This window comes from Leguminivora glycinivorella, chromosome 18 (assembly GCF_023078275.1).
Source record: "Leguminivora glycinivorella isolate SPB_JAAS2020 chromosome 18, LegGlyc_1.1, whole genome shotgun sequence".
Classification (NCBI taxonomy): Eukaryota; Metazoa; Arthropoda; class Insecta; order Lepidoptera; family Tortricidae; genus Leguminivora; species Leguminivora glycinivorella.
Genome location: NC_062988.1, coordinates 114624 through 137453, shown reverse-complemented (window position 1 = coordinate 137453; position 22830 = coordinate 114624). Strand labels below are relative to the sequence as shown.

At 37.5% G+C, this 22830-nt stretch overlaps 1 protein-coding gene across 1 annotated transcript in view; it reads right to left on the bottom strand.

Annotated features, from left to right (window-relative positions):
* LOC125235716 (mucin-2-like) overlaps positions 1-22830 on the bottom strand; it is an 87717-nt gene that overhangs the window by 11925 nt on the left and 52962 nt on the right. Inside the window, exons 2-4 of the mRNA XM_048142287.1 lie at positions 8126-8178; positions 1268-1536; positions 72-231 (exon numbers count right to left, since the gene is read on the bottom strand). Of these exons, the coding sequence (XP_047998244.1) occupies positions 72-231; positions 1268-1536; positions 8126-8158 (462 nt within the window). The 5' untranslated portion in view covers positions 8159-8178. The remainder of the gene's footprint in view (positions 1-71; positions 232-1267; positions 1537-8125; positions 8179-22830) is intronic.

The following is a 22830-nucleotide window of genomic DNA, read 5'->3' as shown; positions in this document are numbered from 1 at the left end:
AGACCGGCACGCGGCGCGCTGACGCGTGGCAAAACGGGCGGCAACCAAAGTTATAACTACAAATTTGGTACCTTTCTGGCAAAATCAAGTGGTCCCTGCACGAAGTCATCAGCCTGGAAGACGAGCACGTTGTCGATGGTGCCGCACGCGTGGCAGAGCGGGCGCGAGCCGCAGCCGGTCAGCGGCACTCGGAACGAGTAGCGCGACTGGCTGCCGCCCAGCGACACGTATCTGGAAACATCGGATACTGCGTAAAGTGGACGTTAAGGTAGTACCGGGTAGGAGTTCCAACTTTAGGCAAGTATATCTAAATACTTTGTAGAAAGGGAGGTACAATAATGGGTACGATGGTATTTTTAGAACAAAAGAAAGGGGTGGTGAAATTCTTAACCCGTCACCACACGGGAAGGTTATAAATTTTTTAGTTAAATTTTAGTAAAATAATCTTGCTATAGCCATTTTCACACAAATAAATATGAGTAAAGATGGTCTTCTTCTGAGTATTCCATAATACTTTGTTTGTTTCGTATTCTTAACTATTTAATTCTTAATTAGAATCTATTAGACTTGTCGCCCAGATCTCTATCATACGCACTAATAAGTCATATTATAGAGTGAAGGGCTGTGAACTGTATTATCGTAATATGCGGTTCCCACGCTCTTCCTATTACACTCAGTGTGCCCCACTTCACCCGCCAAAACCACATAAACCTAGAATACTAGTTATTACTGTATTACGTATTTATGTATACTGTATTAATTATACTAATTATTCGTAATCAGTTGCAGTAGGTAAAGCCCTGGTGGCCTAGTGGTAAAAGCGTGCGACTTACGTTCCGGAGGTCGCAGGTTCGAACCCCGGCACGTACCAATGAGTTTTTCGAAACTTATGTGCGAAATGTCATTTGATATTTACCACTGCCAGTTGTTTTTCGGTAAAGGAAAACATCGTGAGGAAACCGGACTAATTCGTGTTACCCTTCGGGTTGGAAGGTCAGATGGCAGTCGCTTTCGTAAAACTATTGCCTAGGTACTTACGCCAAATCTTGGGATTAGTTGTCAAAGCGGAGTATCGGTACCATCAGCAGTATTTGAAGAACTACATTTGAATCTTTCATTCGCAAATGCGTGGTCGTGGCGTGGTCATTAGTAGTGGTCGGCTACGCGCATTTATCAATTCTAGTGTTTTAGGCGACCATAGCTTACGGAAATTGCTCACTATCATTAATGTAAGAAGAAAATCACAAAAGAGTTCCACAATACTCACTTGCATTTAGGGTCATTCAAGAACCCTTTACTATAAATGATTCCATCGTAGACATCAGCGAACTCCACAGTGACATCTATGAAGTCTCCAGAGCATTGCACGTCTATATCAGGCGCCTGGGGCGAGTCGGCCGCTCGCGAGCCGCGGATGAAAGTCACCCCGTGCTCCTCCGAGGACTCGTAGAAGGGCGAGAGAGCGTTGCCGGAGAGCTGGTAGTTCAGCTCGGCGGCTGTGAGCGTCTCGCCATCGGAAGCTGTAGCGAGCGACAGCTGCAAGGAAATATACCAAATTACTTTACACTCAAGAAACCTAAGTATCTCAAATGTTTATTAGGTAAGTAACAAATATCACAATCGTCGCTTAGCACCCATAGTACAGTACAAGCTTTGCTTAGTCTGGGGCTAGGTTGATCAGTGTAAGAGGAGTCCCCCAATATTTATTAATATTATTTTCCATCATCATTGACCACAGCATCTGTTGTAGATGTTTGTTGCAGCGCTCGTGAGTTTACGGGGTTCTGGGGGGTTACCATGACGTGCTAAAGCCGTTCAGTTTAGGTTGAGAGAGAGGGACGGAGCTATGTAACTGCTATAGCTGTGTCCTTTTCTCTCAACCTAAACTGAACGTCTTTAGTACGTCATGGTAACCCCCCTGCATCTCTGTTGATGACTATACAGTCCTATAGCAACGCGACACTTCTTGTACTTTCCATATTTTAGATAATTAACTAAGACTGTCATATGACTCATTATGGAGCCACTGAATACGCGTGTCATAGGTAAGTATTTGTCTAGTATAGATACGTAGGTATTAAATTCGTTTTTGGTATAGGAAGATGACCTAATTAAAACTTGTCGACAGCTACATAAAATTCACCAATGACAGTTTTACACAACAATAACTTAGAAATATGTATCACTTGTGAGCAAAAAGCATTGTCTGCGCGAACAATAAAATATTAGATGCGCGATAAGCCGCGAACTGACTCTCGAGTCGTAGGCACAAGACTGTTCCATCATGTACAGACTTTAGTCATTTGTACCCAAAGGTCTATAAATAATTCAATACTGACAGGGTTATTCAGAGGTGCGCTACGTATTTACTTTCATGTCTCAATCTGATAATTATCATTTGTGTATTAGACACATTTAGAGGGTGACTCGTAGATTATCATTTGTCAATTAGACACATGTATTTTGTATTTGTAAAAAAATCGAATAATATTTCAAATTATTGTACTTCAAACTTAAATTTATTTGCAGACTTTCATTATCTTCACTGTTAAGCCAAAAATGGGTAAGCGAGCCTTTTTTGGCTAAATAGCTTTTAGCTAGATTTCGGATTCATTCGCTTTTTAATTCAAGTTATGATTATTCATTAGTATTACAGTATTTGATACCCTATTTTCATCTAGGAGTTACTTCTTACAAAATATATTTGTAGATTCGGTGATGAGAGGGTATTTTGTTTACTTCTTTTAAGTTGATGTTTATACTTACTATGTTGTTTCCTGTATTGAGGTGTGCAATAAAGACTTTATTTTTAAAACGTCATGTTTGACACTGTTAATACATATCCGATCCATATCGTATCTATATCTAGTTTTTGACAAATGTTAAGTTTGAATCGGGGAGTAGGGACTTTATCGATCGCAATAGATTAGGATGGGTCGTATCGTAGTGATATAATTATAGACGCTACGAAGCGTTACAAAGCTCCTAGTAAAGATGAAGTCTGCGTAACCTTGTAAATTCATAGCTACCCAGTTAGGTCTATTATCCGATTAAACCTATAATAATAATTCACAATAAAATATGTAACTATCATAAGCATGACGTGAGATGAATCATTATTTTATTGCTTGATGTTATCTGCCTGCAGCTATTAAAGAGGTACTAAAGTGTTTATACTGTTTATTGAAAGTAAACAACTAACATGATTACAGAGGACTAATAATCAACATAAAATGCGAATAATCATCATGCATTTACATACTGCCATCTCTCGACAAGTCAACACAGAGATCTTTTGACATTTTAGATCTTCAGTTTTGACAATCTGACCCTATCCGTCAAAACTGTTAGATCAGTTGCGCCATCTAAACCAGGGTAGGTAATATTTCTTGGTGATTCCGAGGTATTTATCTTATCTTCTAACTAATAAGTATTTATCTTATACGAGTTATAGGTGTGTAGATGAAAATTATCAATATATCTTTGATTAATACTTGGGTTATATTACACGACAGCTGCCGACATATACCACAAAAGCGCACCCGTCTATCGCGCACTATGCACTGATGTGGGCCGACCTTTATCAGGCCACGTTACTACGTATTGCGCGCGAGTGACATGCAGATTGCAAGTAAAAGGTTAATGTACGAAATTGACGCGTGTCCACGGCCCTTTACTAGCCACCTAACAGTAAATAGGAGAGGTTGACAGCTAAAAGCATGAACGTTAATCTAAGAGCGCGAACGTTGACAGCTAAGAAAAAAAAAAAACCGGCCAAGAGCGTGTCGGGCCACGCTCAGTGTAGGGTTCCGTAGTTTTCCGTATTTTTCTCAAAAACTACTGAACCTATCAAGTTCAAAATAATTTTCCTAGAAAGTCTTTATAAAGTTCTACTTTTGTGATTTTTTTCATATTTTTTAAACATATGGTTCAAAAGTTAGAGGGGGGGGGACGCACTTTTTTTTCCTTTAGGAGCGATTATTTCCGAAAATATTGATATTATCAAAAAACGATCTTAGTAAACCCTTATTCATTTTTAAATACCTATCCAACAATATATCACACGTTGGGGTTTGAATGAAAAAAAATATCAGCCCCCACTTTATATGTAGGGGGAGTACCCTAATAAATATTTTTTTTCCATTTTTTATTTTTGCACTTTGTTGGCGTGATTGATATACATATTGGTACCAAATTTCAGCTTTCTAGTGCTAACGGTTACTGAGATTATCCGCGGACGGACGGACGGACGGACGGACGGACGGACGGACGGACGGACGGACGGACGGACGGACGGACAGACAGACATGGCGAAACTATAAGGGTTCCTAGTTGACTACGGAACCCTAAAAATCATGAAAAATTCATGAAACTTTCACGAAAAATAAAGGGAATTTAAATATAAGTATGAAATGGAAGGTTTCCATACATACAATTGTCGGTACAGAGTATGGAAAGTTTCCAAAGTTTTCCTATGTAAAAATTTCAGAATTTTGGAAACCTTCCGTCGACACATCAGTAGCAAAGACCGTGAACGTTGACAGCTAAGAGGTGCAGTTAGCCACTTCAGTCATACTTAGATCGTAACATGCATCTAGCGCCTTGTCTCGTACACAACGGGATCTAGTTCGTTTGTTAAAGTCAAAAACAAAAGAGGCACGGACTTTCTTAAATATACTTACGGATCCACAATCAATCTTTAGGTACACTAAATCCGTTTTCACATTCATCAACATCATCATTTCAGCCATTAATCGCCCAGTAGGCCTCCCTTCGTGTACGCCACTTATCTCTGGGCTTGGAGTCCTGGGCTAATCTCATCCAGAAGTGCCCCGCAGTTTTTCGAATGTCCGTTTTCACATTATCCGATCCGATATCGGATGTCGGTAGGATTTCTATGGAAAAATCCAAGATGGCGATGGCGCCTGTAATGTATGGGATATCGGTCCTACATCCGATATCGGATCGGAAAGTGTGAAAACTTACTAACAGCGAGTCAAACAAATAACTCTGAAGAGCTACCTTAATATCAAATTGAATTAAGTAGCTTATCTACAGAAGTAATCGGAGATCCGAACCCTTGACCGCTGGCATCACAAGGACGGCTACATCCACAGGCCCTGCGCCCCACTCACCTTAACCTACTCGTAGCCAGCGAAAGTGAGTAAGGGTTTTGATAGACCAATAGACGGCGTAACTGAACATGAGGAAACCGGAAAATTTTTAGTAACGTTTTCGATCATATTTGTAGACTAAAAAAATAAAACCGCCTTCAAAAAAAGCGTGTTACAAAACACGGAGAAACTAAAAAGCCAAAAATACTAAACCTTCGAATTCAGATTTCTTATCGGATTGCAATAGTCTAAACATCCAAATTATAAACAAATCAATTATTTTTGTTGTCGGTACCAGACCTGTTCGTCGCCTTGCTATTTCCTGTTTGCCCCACCCAACCATACGCAGGCTGGCCACGACTCCAAAACTAATTGATTTGTTTATAATTTGGATGTTTAGACTATTGCAATCCGATAAGAAATCTGAATTCGAAGGTTTATTATTTTTGGCTTTTTAGTTTCTCCGTGTTTTGTAACACGCTTTTTTTGAAGGTTTTATTTTTTGTTAAAAAGTTAATTTATTTGTTGATTTTTAGTGGTTCCTAGTGATATTATATGTATCAGTCCGAATATATGTACAGTAGTGAAAGAATTATCCTTTAACTCCTAACCATTGAGGAGTTGACCTTCCATCATCAGCTCAGCCACATACAATTATTACCATCAGGCGTAAATACTGGTGTACCTTTGAAAAATACACTAAAAACATTACATGTGCCTATAACATTTGAAGAGTTCCCTCGATTTCTCCAAGATCCCATCATCAGACCCCGACTTGGTGCCAATGGGACCATCTCGGGATTATACCCGTTCGATCAAAAACAAAAAATTGAAATCGGTCCACGATTCTCGGAGATATCGAGTAACATACAAAAAAAATTGAGTCGAATTGAGAACCTCCTCCTTTTTTGAAGTTGGTTAAAAATGTCATAAAACTTTTTATATTTCGCGTAGTTTCAGAATTAATACCATTTGGCAATAACAATCACCGTGTTATGTATTACTTATTGTAAAATGTTTTTTTGATGTGGATAATAAAACTATGGGACAAGATCTGAACATGGGACAAGAATTGATAAATGTCAAAAAGTGACAAATAACATAATGTAAAATACTAAATAAATAATACTCGATGTAAACTTGAATGAGTTTTATTTACTTACTGCATTAACCATGAGATAAGGTACTACCTACTACTACTAGTTTGTTACTCAAAAGATATAAAGAAATAGTGTTAATTTGCGAGTATCCATAACTGGAACCGGAAAACTGCCTACCTCCTATGATGGAGAAGGAACCATTTACGAAACCGAATTTTACGAGAAATAATCCTATGTTACAATAACCAAAACTAATTTTAATTGGAGTATATAAAATTGACTCATTGAGTATCGTTTTAATTTGTTAACTATGAGGAAACCAATAGCAGCGGGTCAATTTTTGAGTCTCACGCGTTCGAATTCAGAAAATTGTCACTGAAAATAACAAGCAAGTCACCGTTTTCAAGCGGTATTTTAGTGACAAAATCCAGTAGGTATGCTAGATTCAAAAATCGCCTGCCTGTATCTATTCTGCAATACGCTTGAAATGTAAAAGAAGGATAGGACATTCAAGTTTTAACACGCTTAGCGGTAGAATTTTTACATGTATCAGTGAAATATCAAAAACAGGCAAAATTTTATCTTAAACTGTCCATGATTGGGTCCGTTACCTTATATACCTAATAGGTATATAAGGTAATAGGTATTACCTATTGTCATCTATTGTAATAAAAGTTTTGTAAAAGCACCTGTGGTGGATAATCATAATTATGTCTACTGTCCGTTACTGTAGCACGTCTAAGATGTGATTCGTATGTATCGCTACCGACCGGGCTAGACAACTATGTATTGTATTACAAAGTAGTTTTAAGTATTAGTCCCGTCTCTAATACACGTAATCATTGATACGAGTATAATAAAATAAATGTAATAAAATAGATTAAATGATCTCACGGTGACTAGTTACATAGCAAATGATTTCCTTATCGGCCACTAGAGTTCACGGGGGCTAATAATAAAATAATTTCAAGAAGCTCTTAAAAAAATTTATTTCTAATAACCACGTAAATACCTAATACTTTTCAAGAAGGTATGTAATTTAAAATAAGCTTTTGCAGCAAATTATAAGTAGTAATTTTTCATGTGCATGTAAGAGTTACGTACCTAATTCGGTAGTAAGCAAAATATACAAATAGCCAAATGTACCTACGGATTCTACGAATGGGTTCTACTACCTAGAAAAATTAGAACTTTTGATACTTAAAAACTTTTAGCTTTGTTGCCAAAAGTATCAAACAAACGTTACGTAAAGCTATATAATTTGATTTGCATAGAAGTGATACAATCTAAAAGTGTAGATTCCACTATTTCGCTATAATTATGAAACGCGACGAGCGCGGGGTCAGAGTTGAAGTATTGACATGATTAGCGCAACGAAAGGAGTTTTGTAACGTGGTGTCCATGTGACAAGTGTTGCTTCACCTTTCAAGTGGTGACTAGGTTTTTGGCGGGTCAATGAACTCTTGAGTTCGGCGTCTATGTTTATTGTTAGAAACTACGGGTTTAATAAATATGAAAAGAATCAAAAATATGGGTTCAGTCGGTTTTAGAATGCCCATAAACATACTTCAAATGAACTGCTATGATTGATACTAATATTACTAATCAAAATCATACCCCCTCATTGGCGTAGTTCATTTTAGATTCTATCAACTCTCAAATAGTCCTCACATCTTGGCGGGTGCTGCCTGTGTGTCCCATGTCACGGGAAGTGGCAGCAACCGCTTGATGCACCTCCTAACTTATTACAGTTTCAAAAGGGGCTCTACGTGTTGGCTTCGGTTCCGCACATGCCTCCCAAAGGTCCGGAATACCCAATGGTTTTTCATGATGGGATTCGTGGGGGTCTACGAAATATGTGGATGAAATATGATGCACAATTATATGTATATTAATATTGAGCTATCTTACCTGCACAAGTGCAATCAGTGCCGCTATGCGCATGACAGCCGCTTCATGGGGCCCTGCAACAATACAAAATACACTATTACTTATTGAAATCAATATAATTTGAAGCTGTTTAAGGCTAAACATACAACTTAATATGTAGGTAGTTTAAACCTAACACATAGGCCTTGGAGGCGTATCAAGGATGCTAGTATAGGGGCATTTCCTCGTTGTCAACGAGTGTGCGACGAATTCGCCAGCTATGTCAACCCGTCTCCATGGAACTAAAGTTCAACACCAAATGATATACAGAAACTTAATCCTTATTATAAATTGTCTACTCGTATTTATGACTCGTTCGTCTTCAGTGAATTAACATTAGAACCATGACCATTTTATGGTAGCTCGTATACGTTACTATAGTAACAATAAAATTATCGTTTTAACGGTTATTGTATAATTTAGAGTTAACGAGTATATTTGATTTCTGATGGATATAAAATCCAAAGTAAACATAATCATACCTAAGTACCTATTTTGTTCCTAAACAGAGAACGCGAGAATTTGACGTTGCTGGCTGTTCCAAGGTCTAATCCAGTAGTTTTCTTGAGATAATAAATGTAACGTCATGCTGTGACGTGTAATCAGTTTTGTTCAGGAAATACTATGAGATGAGAACCGTGTTTCACCGAAAGCTTTCGTGAACCACGATTGAAAGTCCGAACGTGCTGTCTTCAAGCTACGCTCACAATTCCCGACACTATAAGTTATATGTTAATTAGCAATATCTTAATTGCATTATCAATTTCATGGCTTTCAAATGTCGGAAGCGGATGAGATCATGGATGGACACCGTCGTGAGCCGTTACACGCGTACAGCATGATTCTATTAACTAATCCGTCACGCTACTACACGGCCAAACACTATGACCAACAATAAACCTTATACCTTTTAATATAAGTATTACAAACTGTCCGAGAAACCGTGGTAATTTTTTTAATTGTTATGTTATTTTAATTCCTTGACCTGGTGGTTCTTGAACTGCGCGGTTTGAAGAATTAATTTCGTAGACGGATCTGATGGTTCTTTGTGGAAATGAGCGTTAAATCGTTTTTAATCTATTTCTTCCGGGTAGCAGTGCTCATCCTGTCTTATTAATAAGATACGGCTTTTGTTAGTACTTATGTGACTTTAAAGACGAAATACCCTTCCGACCTTCAACTTCTTAAAAAATTACGAGCAAAGACTTTGTATCCTAATTGCTAATTTTCCTCCGCCTGTTTTTTTACGCATGAGAGGGCTGGGGCTGTAGTCTCCAGTGGGGATTCCCCACGCTGACCCAATGTGGGTTGTGGGTTGTGGACTTCACATACAACTTTGAATTCCTTCGTAGGATTCATCGTCCTCACGATCTCTTCCTTCACCGAAAAGTTAGTGAGCAACTATCATTTGTAGAAATTGTGTGACATTGTCTTACAGATTCTAAGTTAGATCTACTTAATCGATCTTTATTAAACACATAACTACGATATATTCCATAACAGACTTAACATTGCTATCACTAAAGTAGCAAAACTGCTCCATTTACGTCGTAAAGCCCATTCTAAACGCGTCAGGTCTGCAACATACCGACATACCTAGCTCGGAATCCCAGTACGATATACACCATTGTGCCCTTATAAAGGTTAAAACATTTCGATAAAAGCCTTCTTGCCCAAATCTGTGAGGCAACCTGCGGTGTTTACATTGGACACAGTTTATGTGCGTGTGGGTTAGGGGCAATCATCTTATCTTTGTGCAACGCGGATGTTATAACACTTGTAATTTCTTTGCACTGTTGTTTGACGGCATGGTGATGGTGGAATTTATTCTGTGATGCGTGCACAGATGCGTGTAATAGTGATGCATAATTTCATATAACCTTTGACTTTTCTCGTTACTAAGTGTTGTTTGTGTAAGTTTAAGACAAGTTATAAAAAAATTAAGTCCTCTTCTGTGGTATATGCAAATGTGTTTAAGTGAGTGACAACGTTTTCACATTATCGGATTCGATATCGGGCGTATTTAGGACCGATATCTTTATATTAAGGACGCGATCTTTGATTTGTCTTTGACATACTTTCTACATCCTATATCGAATCGGATATTCCCATTATCGGATGTGCAGGACGCATAATTTACAGAGACCTTTTGAGTAATTTCATGTAACAGAGTAATGCAAGTGACCAATTATTTGCGTATTTCTTTATTTATGGTGCAAGTTTAAGTAAGCTTATCTAAAGACATCAATATTAAAACTTCAATTTGAATCATAAATTTATAATACATATATGTGGTCACTTACATTACAGTTACGTGAAACTGCCCTGTTTCGTCACTAACGTTTGTGTTAAACTTGAAACGTATAAAGTTGTCTCATTCAATAATGATAAAATAAACACTCTCGTATATAAAACAAATCACGTAATAGTGCAAATGGCCGATCACGAGCTTAATTGAGCACCTTACGGCTCCGTCCGTGAGGTCGCGGGGCGACCCCCGGGTTCCGCGTGTTTCCACATCCACACATCTGGCGGCTGTTGCTCTCTATACTGTTGGCCTAGGAAGAGGGCTACAGAAAACTAATTGAGTGCAATTAGAAAAATAAGCCGAATAAGTGAGACGTGATATTACAAATACGCGCAGTATCTACATACACGCACGAAAACTTCATTGTAAAGATTACATTTTGTGTCATTACATGGTCGGACCAAACTAATTCTTCATTGCATTTGCATCGACAACGTATGGTAATGTCATATTTAGAAATGTGAATTTCGTTATTAGTATTATGACACAGATTTGTTATTCAAATCCGTGCAAGTTTAAACAAACTCCACCAAAATGTACGCTTATGTATGGCGCGAAGTAAATGCTTTGTGTGCATTGTCTCATAACTCCCAAGTTTTTCCCGACCCCTGCCTACATGAACAAAAACACTCGTTTCATTGTCCCTTTGTCTAATATCGATTACCTATAATCGGTTGGATTGTGAGTGGTTCTCGGCTCTATGGATTTGCGCATTGTTGTGTAATGTATTGGATAATAACATTCATAACACAGTCCGGAAGGAAATTACTGTGAAAATGGACTATTCCGATGTCTAATAATTTGTTGATTTTTCTCATAGTTGTCATTTCATTCAATGATTCAAACAACCGTTAAGGCATAGTTTTCTTGCCTAGTTCTAGGCTGTTTTAAAAAAATATCGTTTTACAATTCAGTGATAATAATTCACATAAGCCATTTATTATAGCAGAGGTCTTGAGTGACGTCATATTAATATGGCAAATAAATAGTTCATCCTTTCCGAGCTATGAATGTCTATCTAATTATATACAGGTAGATTGCACTAGTTCAGTTTCAGTTAGACTTGTCTTTCATAATATTAATAACTTCGTATTTGTAGAGTATATTTTCAAAAGAGCTTAATTCTCTATGAAAATTCACACACACACAAGATAAGACATTCCTCATTTGAATGCGATAATCGTACGGTAAGATTATAATGTACATAATACCCACCTTGTTCGCGCATCTGCCCGACAAATCGTGCGACAGATCGCGCGACCAGTCGGACCGGTCCGCACCCGCCGCGCCGCGCCGCGCTGTCACGGCCGACCGTGGCACACTTGGGCCACAATCCGTACGCAGGTTTACGATAAAACTTCAATTTGTACGCGGTGTTAATGAACTGGATATTGTTGTTTACGGTAATTTGTTTGAAGTGCGCGTACTTCACCTTTTTTAAGGTTTTAGTACTACATACGAGAGAGCAATATCCAAACCTGCACGCTTTTAGGTGCTTAAGCCGTCCACAAAATGACGGCATCAGACCGCCCCACATGGATGGGGCGCGCCCCGACACAGCCCCCACAGCGCCCAGCGCGGAAGGGGCCACTCACACCCGGCTATGCGTCAAATTCCCCCTATAATATGTACCTATTTAGAATAAATATTTAGACCACGAACAATATTTATTTATTTAGGCTGGTTTTGGTGTCACGCGGACCGACCGCGCGGAGCGATCCGCGCTGGACTAACATGTGTTAACTTCAGGGAGCGTTTTAGTGGACGGACGACAACATCAACTTCAACTTCATACAAATTGGTCGCGGACGGACGGTCCGCGTGACACTAAAACCAGTCTTAGAGACAATAGAGAGATATATTATGTCTCAATTTGATAACTAATTTCAGGGCAATAGATACTTTTGGAGCGTTATTTATTTATTTCATTCGCGTCTTGACATTGGTCCAAACCATAAATCACATCCATGTAAGTGACGGCGACGACAACGATATCGAATTTTAATAAGAATAGACTGAACACCGAAAAACTTATCATAGTATTATAACCCAAATAATAAACAATGTGAACTATTATACCCTGACAGAAACAATAGGTTGAGTAAGTTCAACATATTTTGACATTGATAATCATAACATATTATAGAAAACCATAAAATAAATTTAGAAAACCTTGGACTTTCTGTTGATGAGCTGAGAGCCTTCGTATGTATGTTAATTAGGCAATATAATCTCGTATGACTTCATAAAGTACTCCGCCTAAATGTGGCCGGTCAAGGAGCTACCTATAATATATTAATACCTGTTATTTTGTATTGTTTAGAAGTTTATTTAGGTATTTTATTGATTATAGATGTGTTAAAATGTCAACGGTATACAATTAAATATAACCGCAGAATAAAAAGCTAGAATAAAAGACACCAACGAACGGCGAACCGCCTATTAATAGTAGATTATACACCGATTTATGTCACGGGTGCGACACTGAATCCTGAACGTAACGAAGGACTGCCAGTTTTACTCCCGAGCGTAGCTTCGCTCGGGAATTAAGACTGAGTCCTGAGTGCAGTGAGGGATTCAAGCGCCCAAAACAAAAACAGTTTTATTCCCGAGGTATATACTCTACTTTTCTCACCTTATGCGAGACAAGAAAAAACAGCAAATTAATAGTGTTTATATTTATATATTTAAGAAAATAATTATAATTTAGAAATACAAGTTTATATTTGAGACATTAGTCCAATTATGGAAAGATAATGATATATTTTTATTTGATACCGCCGCAACTTGTCACAACTCGTTTCTGACAGCATTTCAACAAATGAAGATCGTGCGTCAAATGAAAATCGAGTCGGTCGCGGCTTCGGTTTTTGAAAATCGAGTTGGCCATGCCCGCCGCGGGCATTACGGCTTAACGAAATTAAACTTTATCGTCATAGCAATAAGGTGCAATTATTTGGCAATTACATTATTGCGCCGTGTGTAATAATGAATTTTTATACAACATTATATCACGGTTGTTGACAAGAGATATAATGTCATGCTTTCCGTGAAGTTCTAATGACATATAATCCGACTTTGTCGAGCATGAGGTGTGAAAAAATGAATATGTAGATACTACCAGTCCCACTTAGTTAACTATTTCGATTGATTGTTAAAAGGTTAGAAACATAATGTAAACTAGATACTGACAGCTTTCTAAATGTTTACCGTAATCGATCGTAAAATTACACGATTGTATAAAATCATAGTAATGTCTCACAAAATCAAACTGGTTTCCCAATTCCTGACCCGCGTGAAGAAACAAAACGCTGAAGTGTATGTTTAACAGCCGTTATCAATAAAGACGGTTCATAACATAACAATGTAGCGCTTGCACCACTACGGCAGATGATTACAAGTCGCGAGTGTCAGAAGTAATAAAATAAACGAGAAGCAGATACTATCGATGACCGGGCTCCGGCCGGTGAGAACTTCATGTCGATACATTTCGTCATTTTTACTCGTAATGTGGGTATATAGTATGTATAGTTGTTGGCCAATTGAATTATCCTGTATAGAATACTTAATAGCAAGGACCATTTAATACTAGACTGATATAGCCCATACAAAAAAGCGTACCCCTGAAAAAAGCTTAGTTTTTGCTTTAAAACTAGATGGCGTTGTTTCGTAACCCGGGAGTGGAAAAAAACATATTTTCACACATATTTTTACTTGTTTTTATATTATACTATGAATAACTATCAAAAAACTTTATTTTAATATCAAAATATTGGCTCAAAACACAATTTTTACAAATTATATTTTTTGGTCGGCCTCGACGTAGTTGTGATCGCTTCGCTGGCTAAGTTTGTTCACATGTTGTCTAATTATTGCCAAATAAAATGACTAGATGACGTTGGTGGACTAGGAAAATGTCACATCCGTTTCGTTGTTCATTAATAATATACTTAGTGATAATAAACCTATATGTTGTGCTCAAATACGTTCAACAAAACGCAATCATTGTGCCAACAGATGTTACATCTGACATCCATGTCACATCACAAATGTCATTGTATGATTTATTGAATATTCATAATATGGATATTAAATATTTTAGAATCGCAGTAGCAATGCGAGTAGAGATACAGAATTAATAACGGTATAAATTAATAATTGTATGACCAATGACCTCATACATAAATTTACCAGTTTAGGTGACAGAAGGCGAATCCAATTTTTAAACATTAAATGTGCTAAGGAAAAGAATCTTTCCGATTTTCAACGGGACACGGCTGAAGGGGCGAGCTGGTTTCGACTGCGCCCATGCATCTCAATTGTCCAGAAAGTTCATTCGAAGATCATTTTGCTTATAATAATCTGAGTAATCACAGTGAACGGTTTGACAGTATTTCAGCTAACATGTAGAGAGACTTGCTAGCTTCGTCGGTCAGGCTTCGTCTTGGACACAACGCGGATAGTTCAGCGTTTCTTGTATGTCACTCCGAGCACCCTGACCATCGGCAGCGTAGGCCATGCACTGGCCGACTAGGTGTGGCACTTTGGATTACGTTTTTATAATAAATTAATGATAGTTTGTATTGTTTTGGTAATATATTTTCTACTCGTATACTACTCGTTTGGTACTCGTATAAACCTAAACTCTGACATAATTAATAATTAATGAGACTAAATTTAATGCGTTTTCACATTATCCGATCCGATATCGGATGTAGGACTGATACCCCATACATTACAGGCGCTATCTTGGATTTTTTCCAATGAAATCCTTCCGACATCCGATATCGGATCGGATAATGTGAAAACGGACTAAGACAATAGATACCTTGTTAGTGTTATATATCTATGCCTATGTATATCCCACCAAAAACATTCTGTAAAAAATAGCCGTTTCGATGGAGCTGCTTGTTTATCTCTAAAAAGTAATGAAATCTCATAAAGTTCCTTACTGCGATTTCTTTATTATTATAGTTAAATAGCCTTTGCCCGCGGCTTCGATCGCGTTAAATTCGAAAATCTCTCCACAAACTTCCATCCTCCATTACAAGGAAGTGGGGGGATATAAAAAGAGACAAAAAGTAGCCTATGTCACTTTCCATCCCTTCAACTATCTCCACTTAAAAAATCACGTCAATACGTCGCTCCGTTTTGCCGTGAAAGATGGACAAACAAACAGACACACACACTTTCCCATTTATACTTGACGTGACTTGGCCGTTGAAGTGTAGCGGTGCTGGCGACAGATTGGTGCAATGGTATCATGGAGCACCTGGTTATAAACTTCTTTATATCCTTGTGTACAAAGAAGTTTATAAGTTTCATATTCGATGGTCCGAGCTTAAGGTTCGTAAAGCCATGAAGCCGAGCTGATAATCATTGACGCTAAACGCCGATCGAAACGCAGTCTGAAGTGGGCGATAGACGTACGATACGAGCAAGTATGCGTACTTATGGCTCGACGACCTTTTTCGATTATGTGTCACCGTAAGTGCGTTTTCACATTATCCGATCCGATATCGGATATCGGACCGATAATCCATCCATACATTACAGGCGCCATCTTGGATTGTTTCTATTGAAATCCTTCCGACATCCGATATCGGATCGGATAATGTGAAAACGGTCTAAGTACGCGTAAAAACCGCCGCGCATAGTAGTCGACCATCCAACGCGTACTTGCTCGTACGCCTATCACCCACTTGACGTCGCGCCAACACTTTATGGAAAAAGCGGGTTTTCGACAACTACCAATAAGATTTTAGACATTCAAAAATCTTCAATAATACTCGACTGTTTCGGTCGCACTTGTTCAAATATAGGATTGGATTGGTGTGAGCGAGACGGTCAGGAGATTGATTGTCAACATGATATCTATCATAAACACCGTTCGAAATGGCCTCATTAAAATCTAAATTTTAAATATATTGAAAGTAATATTACTAATCATTGACGTCACGCTGAAATGAAAGAGATAGAAAATTTGACAGTATGGTACTCTTTTGCATGATTGTCATAATTCAAAATAAGAACGATGGCTTGCGTTGTAAACAGGGACCGAAACATGACACGGGCCCCTAGCGTCATCTATGTACTTTTCACTGTATCACTTGTAATGCCGTTGAACTACCGCGTGCGTACTTTAAAAAAAAAACGACATTTTTATTCAAATGACACTCTTAGTGACATCTAGCGACATAGATTTACGGCTGCCAACGGGGTACGGTGTTTAGTATGGACTCTGCTGGTCCTTTATAATCGTCCTTGCTTAATAGAAATAAATTTGGAGCATGTTCATCGTCGAAATAAATTAGATCACGGTAAGCGCTAGCGGTCTATGAATATCTAAGACTAAGTACAAAGAACTCGAAGAACCCTTAATGGGGCATAGAACTTTATCGATCTTTGCAGGTTTTAAAATTGAGTAAATTTAGACATCTAGTAAATAATGGTTATAATATTTGTATATTGTATGTATAGGTATTAATCCATGATGCCATCCATTGTGTCTGAGCAGTTATTACGTCCGATAAGCAATAAAATAACGTCGTATCTCATTATGCTGCCATCTATATTTGGTTCACCCGGTTTATGCAAACGACTGCAATAAACACTGACCGTCGCGTCGGTTCGGTCGGACGGCGTGCTTGAAAATAAAAATAAATGCCTGTCCTAAATGTTGTCTCAATCAAAAATAACCTACACTTGTATATTATTTTATTATGTTATCATGAAACATAATAACATGCTTTGCGTCATTCGCATCTTTCCTCATAATCATAAATTACTTTATAATTACTGTTAGAATCCAAGTTAAAAACATCCAGGTACTTGCAAAGTTTTGACAAAAGGCTGAGTTGACCACATCCTCTATTCTTGACCTTTGTCTCATCACAACATCAGATCTCCTCACCGCTTGAAAAAGGCAATTAAAAATGAAGTTTTAGCCACATCCTGCGCCAAGGACAAATATTTCACACAGCAGTGGATTATGTCAGCTTACTGCAAGCCACAATACAAATATGGCAGTACCTTGACTTAAAATGCTAAAACAGGCGTGATCACGACGATTTGGATAATAATAACATCGATCTAAACTACCTAGATGCACCATCACGGCTTAGAATGTGTCCGCAGCAAATTGTGCTTGAAAATGTTCTAAGCACAATTGGGCGGTCAGTAGCGCTTCATCCGCCGTGTCGGCAACATGCCTAAGTGCTCCGTAAAAAAGTGCAAAAATAACACCTTATATACGTTGAAAAAGGATGACGTATCGTATTTCCGGTAAGTAATTGTTAATAATTTTATAATGTTATGCATTTGTGGTCAAAATGGCTTCCTAACTTACAATTAACAAAAAATAAAACCGCCTTCAAAAAAAGCGTGTTACAAAACACGGAGAAACTAAAAAGCCAATAACAAAAAATAAAACCGCCTTCAAAAATAAGCGCGTTACAAAACACGGAGAAACTAAAAAGCCAAAAATAATAAACCTTTCAATTCAGATTTCTTATCGTATTGCAATAAGCTAAACATCCAAATTATAAACAAATCAATTATTTTTGTAGTCGGTACCAGACCTGTTCGTCGCCTTGCTATTGCCTGTTTGCCCCACCCAACCATACACAGGCTGGTACCGACTCCAAAAATAATTGATTTGTTTATAATTTGGATGTTTAGCTTATTGCAATACGATAAGAAATCTGAATTGAAAGGTTTATTATTTTTGGCTTTTTAGTTTCTCCGTGTTTTGTAACGCGCTTATTTTTGAAGGCGGTTTTATTTTTTGTTAAAAAGTTTATTTATTTGTTGATTTTTAGTGGTTCCTAGTGATATTATATGTATCAGTCCGAATACATGTACAGTAGTGAAAGAATTATCCTTAAACTCCTAACCATTGAGGAGTTGACCTTCCATCATCAGCTCAGCCACATAAAATTATTACCATCAGACGTAAATACTGGTGTACCTTTGAAAAATAGACTAAAAACATTACATGTGCCTATAACATTTGAAGAGTTCCCTCGATTTCTCCAGGATCCCATCATCAGACCCTGACTTGGTGCCAATGGGACCATCTCGGGGTTATACCGGTTCGATAAAAAAAAAATTTTGAAAATCGGTCCACGATTCTCGGAGATATCGAATAACATACATACAAAAAAAAAATAAAAAAAAAAATAAAAAAAAAAACATTCAGTCGAATTGAGAACCTCCTCCTTTTTTGAAGTCGGTTAAAAAACATTTATTTTCTAGAATAATTAAAGTAAATTCCTTGATTTGGTCTTACGCAGTTTGTCTCTTTCTCTCGCGCTATACTAGTAATGAGCGGACGGCGACAAAAGATGGATGAAGTGGAACATAGTTAAAAATGGAATGATGGAGTCGCTAATTTATATTTTTTGTAAAAGAAGCCTATTTCATATTAATAATGTATGTATTTATTTATTATTATGGACCAATAAGTCTGAAATAAATGATTTCAATTCAATAATATTAATACATATCTTATAAATTACTTTAATTATAAAAAGAAACAACCCGGGAATAGCAAATTCGTTTTTAAGTAATAAAAAAGCTTTTTATTCCAGATTCCCAAAACAAGACGTTGAAAGGGAAAAATGGCGCAAGATTATAGCTGAGGAGCGGAGAGAAGATTTACCCAAACAAAGCTTTGAAAGAAATTATACGTAGAATAATAGATTAATGTCATCGTTCAATTCTTCTTTGTTTTAATAGCTACTTAATTCATATTCTCCAAGTGCACCATCACACACACCACATACAATCCCTCAACTGTTTACCTTCACATAATCGCTACACATACACTCACTACACGCACACACACACTCACACACACACACACATATGTTATATATATACATACCTACACACACACACACACACACACACATATATATATATATATATATATATATATATATATATATATATATACCTCAGTTGACTCTATTTAATAATGCAAACATTGCAAAACGTGGAGATATTAATCAGTTCAGTTGCAATTGTCCCCCAGTCCAAATTGTCCCGCCGTACCTTATATATTTTTTTGTTTGAGATAATATCAATAAAAATATCGTACAGTAAAAACTCATTTTTTTTTCGCTTAAAATACGCAACATCTCGAAAAATGTTATACCAAACGTTTTGTTCCTTAAGAAATTTTCTATCTAATAGGATTTTTTAAAACAGTTTTTCGCAAAAATACCGCAAATTTCCTCATTCTCGCCTTTCATCTCATAGCGCGACTCCCATGATGCCTCTGTCCATCCTCGTTCCCAATGTAAAAATGGCGTTTAGATTGTTGCAGCGCAAACGAAATTAAACTTAAGTTGGTTGCAATAAGACGTAGATTTTTTTAAAAATATGCACACCTGCGATCTGCGGTAATAAAATTTTATGGCTTTCGCGATGATCACATTCATTAATGTCATAACCGCCAATTGCTTGCATTTGAAATTGAACTTTAAGTACTAAGAAATAACGTTGTTTTTGTAAAAAAATGAAAGTAGTTTTTACTACATTGCGAAGTTTTCGTTTGTCAACTGGACGCACACATTTGCAACTAAGCGATCGGACACTTTTGAGTGCCGAATTTGTAGGTGATAGTGTATCTAGAGAAGTTTAAATCGATGAATAATAATGACGAATACGCAAAACAAAAGTCAAGGTAACCAATACTTTAGACACAGCGGCAAATTGATTCTTAAAGTACCTGTCACCTGAGAAAAACCACTAAAAATCATTTTATCACTTGAGTGGATGATCGATAACATTGACAACAACTTACACAAAATATGTAGTTTTCGTACACCTTCTTTACCGTCACTGATAGATTGAATTTTCCAGAATGTTTTTTTCTTCTTCTAAATATGTGATTTATTGATATTGGAGTACCTAGGTATTAAAATGGCTTCTTTGTCGAATAGCAATGTCGTATTAAAACTCAAGAAGCACTCGATGTCTGACAGACACATTATAGGATTCAGATATGCAAGTCTATTAGTATCAAATTAATGAACATATTGTACTCCTATTGTGCTAATGTTACATTATTGCCTCAAAGATTCACAACAATACAAAAACTGGCGTGAAAGGTCACTTGCCCTAACAAATTATAAACTCCATTTAAGACACACCTAATACCACATGCAACCAAACCCATCGCCTCTACATAAAGAACCAATATAAATATGGCTCCCGTCACACATACTTTATAAGAACACAAAGTTCTAACATACATGTGATTGTTTTTCCAAGGCGATGGAAGTGTAGGGTCTTATCTCGACTATCATTAATTATTTCTAACAAAAAGTTGAAGATTTATGCGGTTTTTCGTAAGTTTGCGCCGAGCGTCAGGCTGATGTACTGGCCGGCTGTTTAATTTATGGGATTATAATAGACAATGGACGGAGCTGAATTAAGCTATAAATTACTCGTCCAAAAACAAGGTAAGTAGATTTTTCTCTGACTGAAACACTTGCAGTTCAAATGAGACATTTTAAGTATTTTAAGGAGTTCGTAGAAAAATTAATAATTTACGAGCAATTGTTGAAATTTTACTGTTTTTATAGTGTTCAATTAGTGACATCTAGTGTACAAAGAAATAAATAATATGTACTATCAACTGCGAAAGTGCATGAAGAAATTATGAATGAATTCATTGATAAATTGCACTTTGCAAATAAATTGCCTTGCACTTTTGCAGCTGATACAATATAATGTGGCGCAGGACAGGGCAGTGCCGAAGACTTGTCACTGAGCCAATGAATGAAGTAGGTATTTAAGTATAAAAAATAAATTGAATAATTATGTTAAAAGTGACAGTTGAGACTTGAGACGCAGCGCAGCAGTGATCTGCCATGTTTCTGATCCGAGCTTGCGCCATGCTTGCGCGCGCGCAGCAAGCCTGTAATTATAATGAAGGGAGCGGGATGGATCGCGCCAGTCTTACGTAACGAGGAAAAATCTTCGTTGGAGGAGTTTTTTCTTATAAAACTTAGTGTGTTTTACAAGAGTCAGCGGTTGGTTTTTGAACTAGCCTGCTTTATTAAGAGCAGGGCATATAAATGTAACTGTTTGTAAGGCCTTATTTAGACGGCGTGCGAACTCGCATGCGATTTTAGTTGCATTGCAGGCTGTTGAGGTTACATACAATTTTGCACAGCCATCAAAAACAGTAATGTTATAAAACTCGTATGCGAGTTCTCGTACCGTCTAAATGGGCCATAACTGCCTGTAAAGGAAGGAAGCAGAAGGGGGTGACCTTTGCCCGGCAGTGGGACACAATAATAAATAAATAAATAAACTCTTTGTGTAATATTAAATAAACTCTTTGTGTAATATTGCTTTTATGTTGACTTCCCTTGATCTCAATAATTCCTGTCGTTGTGCTAATATAAGCACAGCATTTGCTGAACGTGCCATCCGATTTCCAGTTTAGAAATGAGTCTCGACATAGGACATGGGGAGAGCTGAAACTGAAAATGAGTCGGGTTAAAGTTCAGAAAGTACTGATACTGAGAAGGAACGGTAGTGAAATCCTACATGCAGGGTTCCCTGTAACAGCTTTTTTACAAATGATATGTGTGTTATTTTTCCTGTTTTAGGTTTTTTTGTGCAGTATTTTACTACTAGGTACTATAACTTCTCAGATTTTACACTGTTTCACAACTTAATTTCGAACCTATAATTATACACCTATAACCTATACATTTCGGAATAAATTATTGAAACACACACGTTCAGTATATTAGCCCACGTGTCCCGTATCCGCGAGTAGTACGCTATAAATTGGCCCGCACCGCACCACGCCGCACCGGAGGACCCGCCGTGTAATGATCAGTTAGCCAGACCGCACAGATTGCCTGACCCGACCTGACCCCACTTCGCTTAGAATGAGCCCACCACAAGGTTTAACGACTCATTGCGACTTTAATATCATTTTTACTATAAATTTAAGACCGATCATGAGTTCATATCTAAATGACTAAACTCATAAATGTAATACAAAGATTCAAATAACAGAAGTCGATATATATTTATGATGATCACAGCAATAATTGCCCAGGCAGGCAAGCATGGTCGCGCGATAAATGATAAAACATCAGGCCGTCCCTGTCGCACAATTTGTAAGTGCGATAGGGACGGCATGATGTTTTATCATTTATCGCGCGACCATACTTGCCTGCCTAATCTGAATTTGAATCCGAAAATCATTTATAAGTTAGTTCATTGGGAGAAACACTACCAACTATGTAGGCTACGAGTCTGTAAGATGCATTTTTCAAAGTAGCAAATTATCTAAGTGCTCAGTCTCTGAACTAATTTGCATTAAGTTGTGTTGTGTGCAAGAATA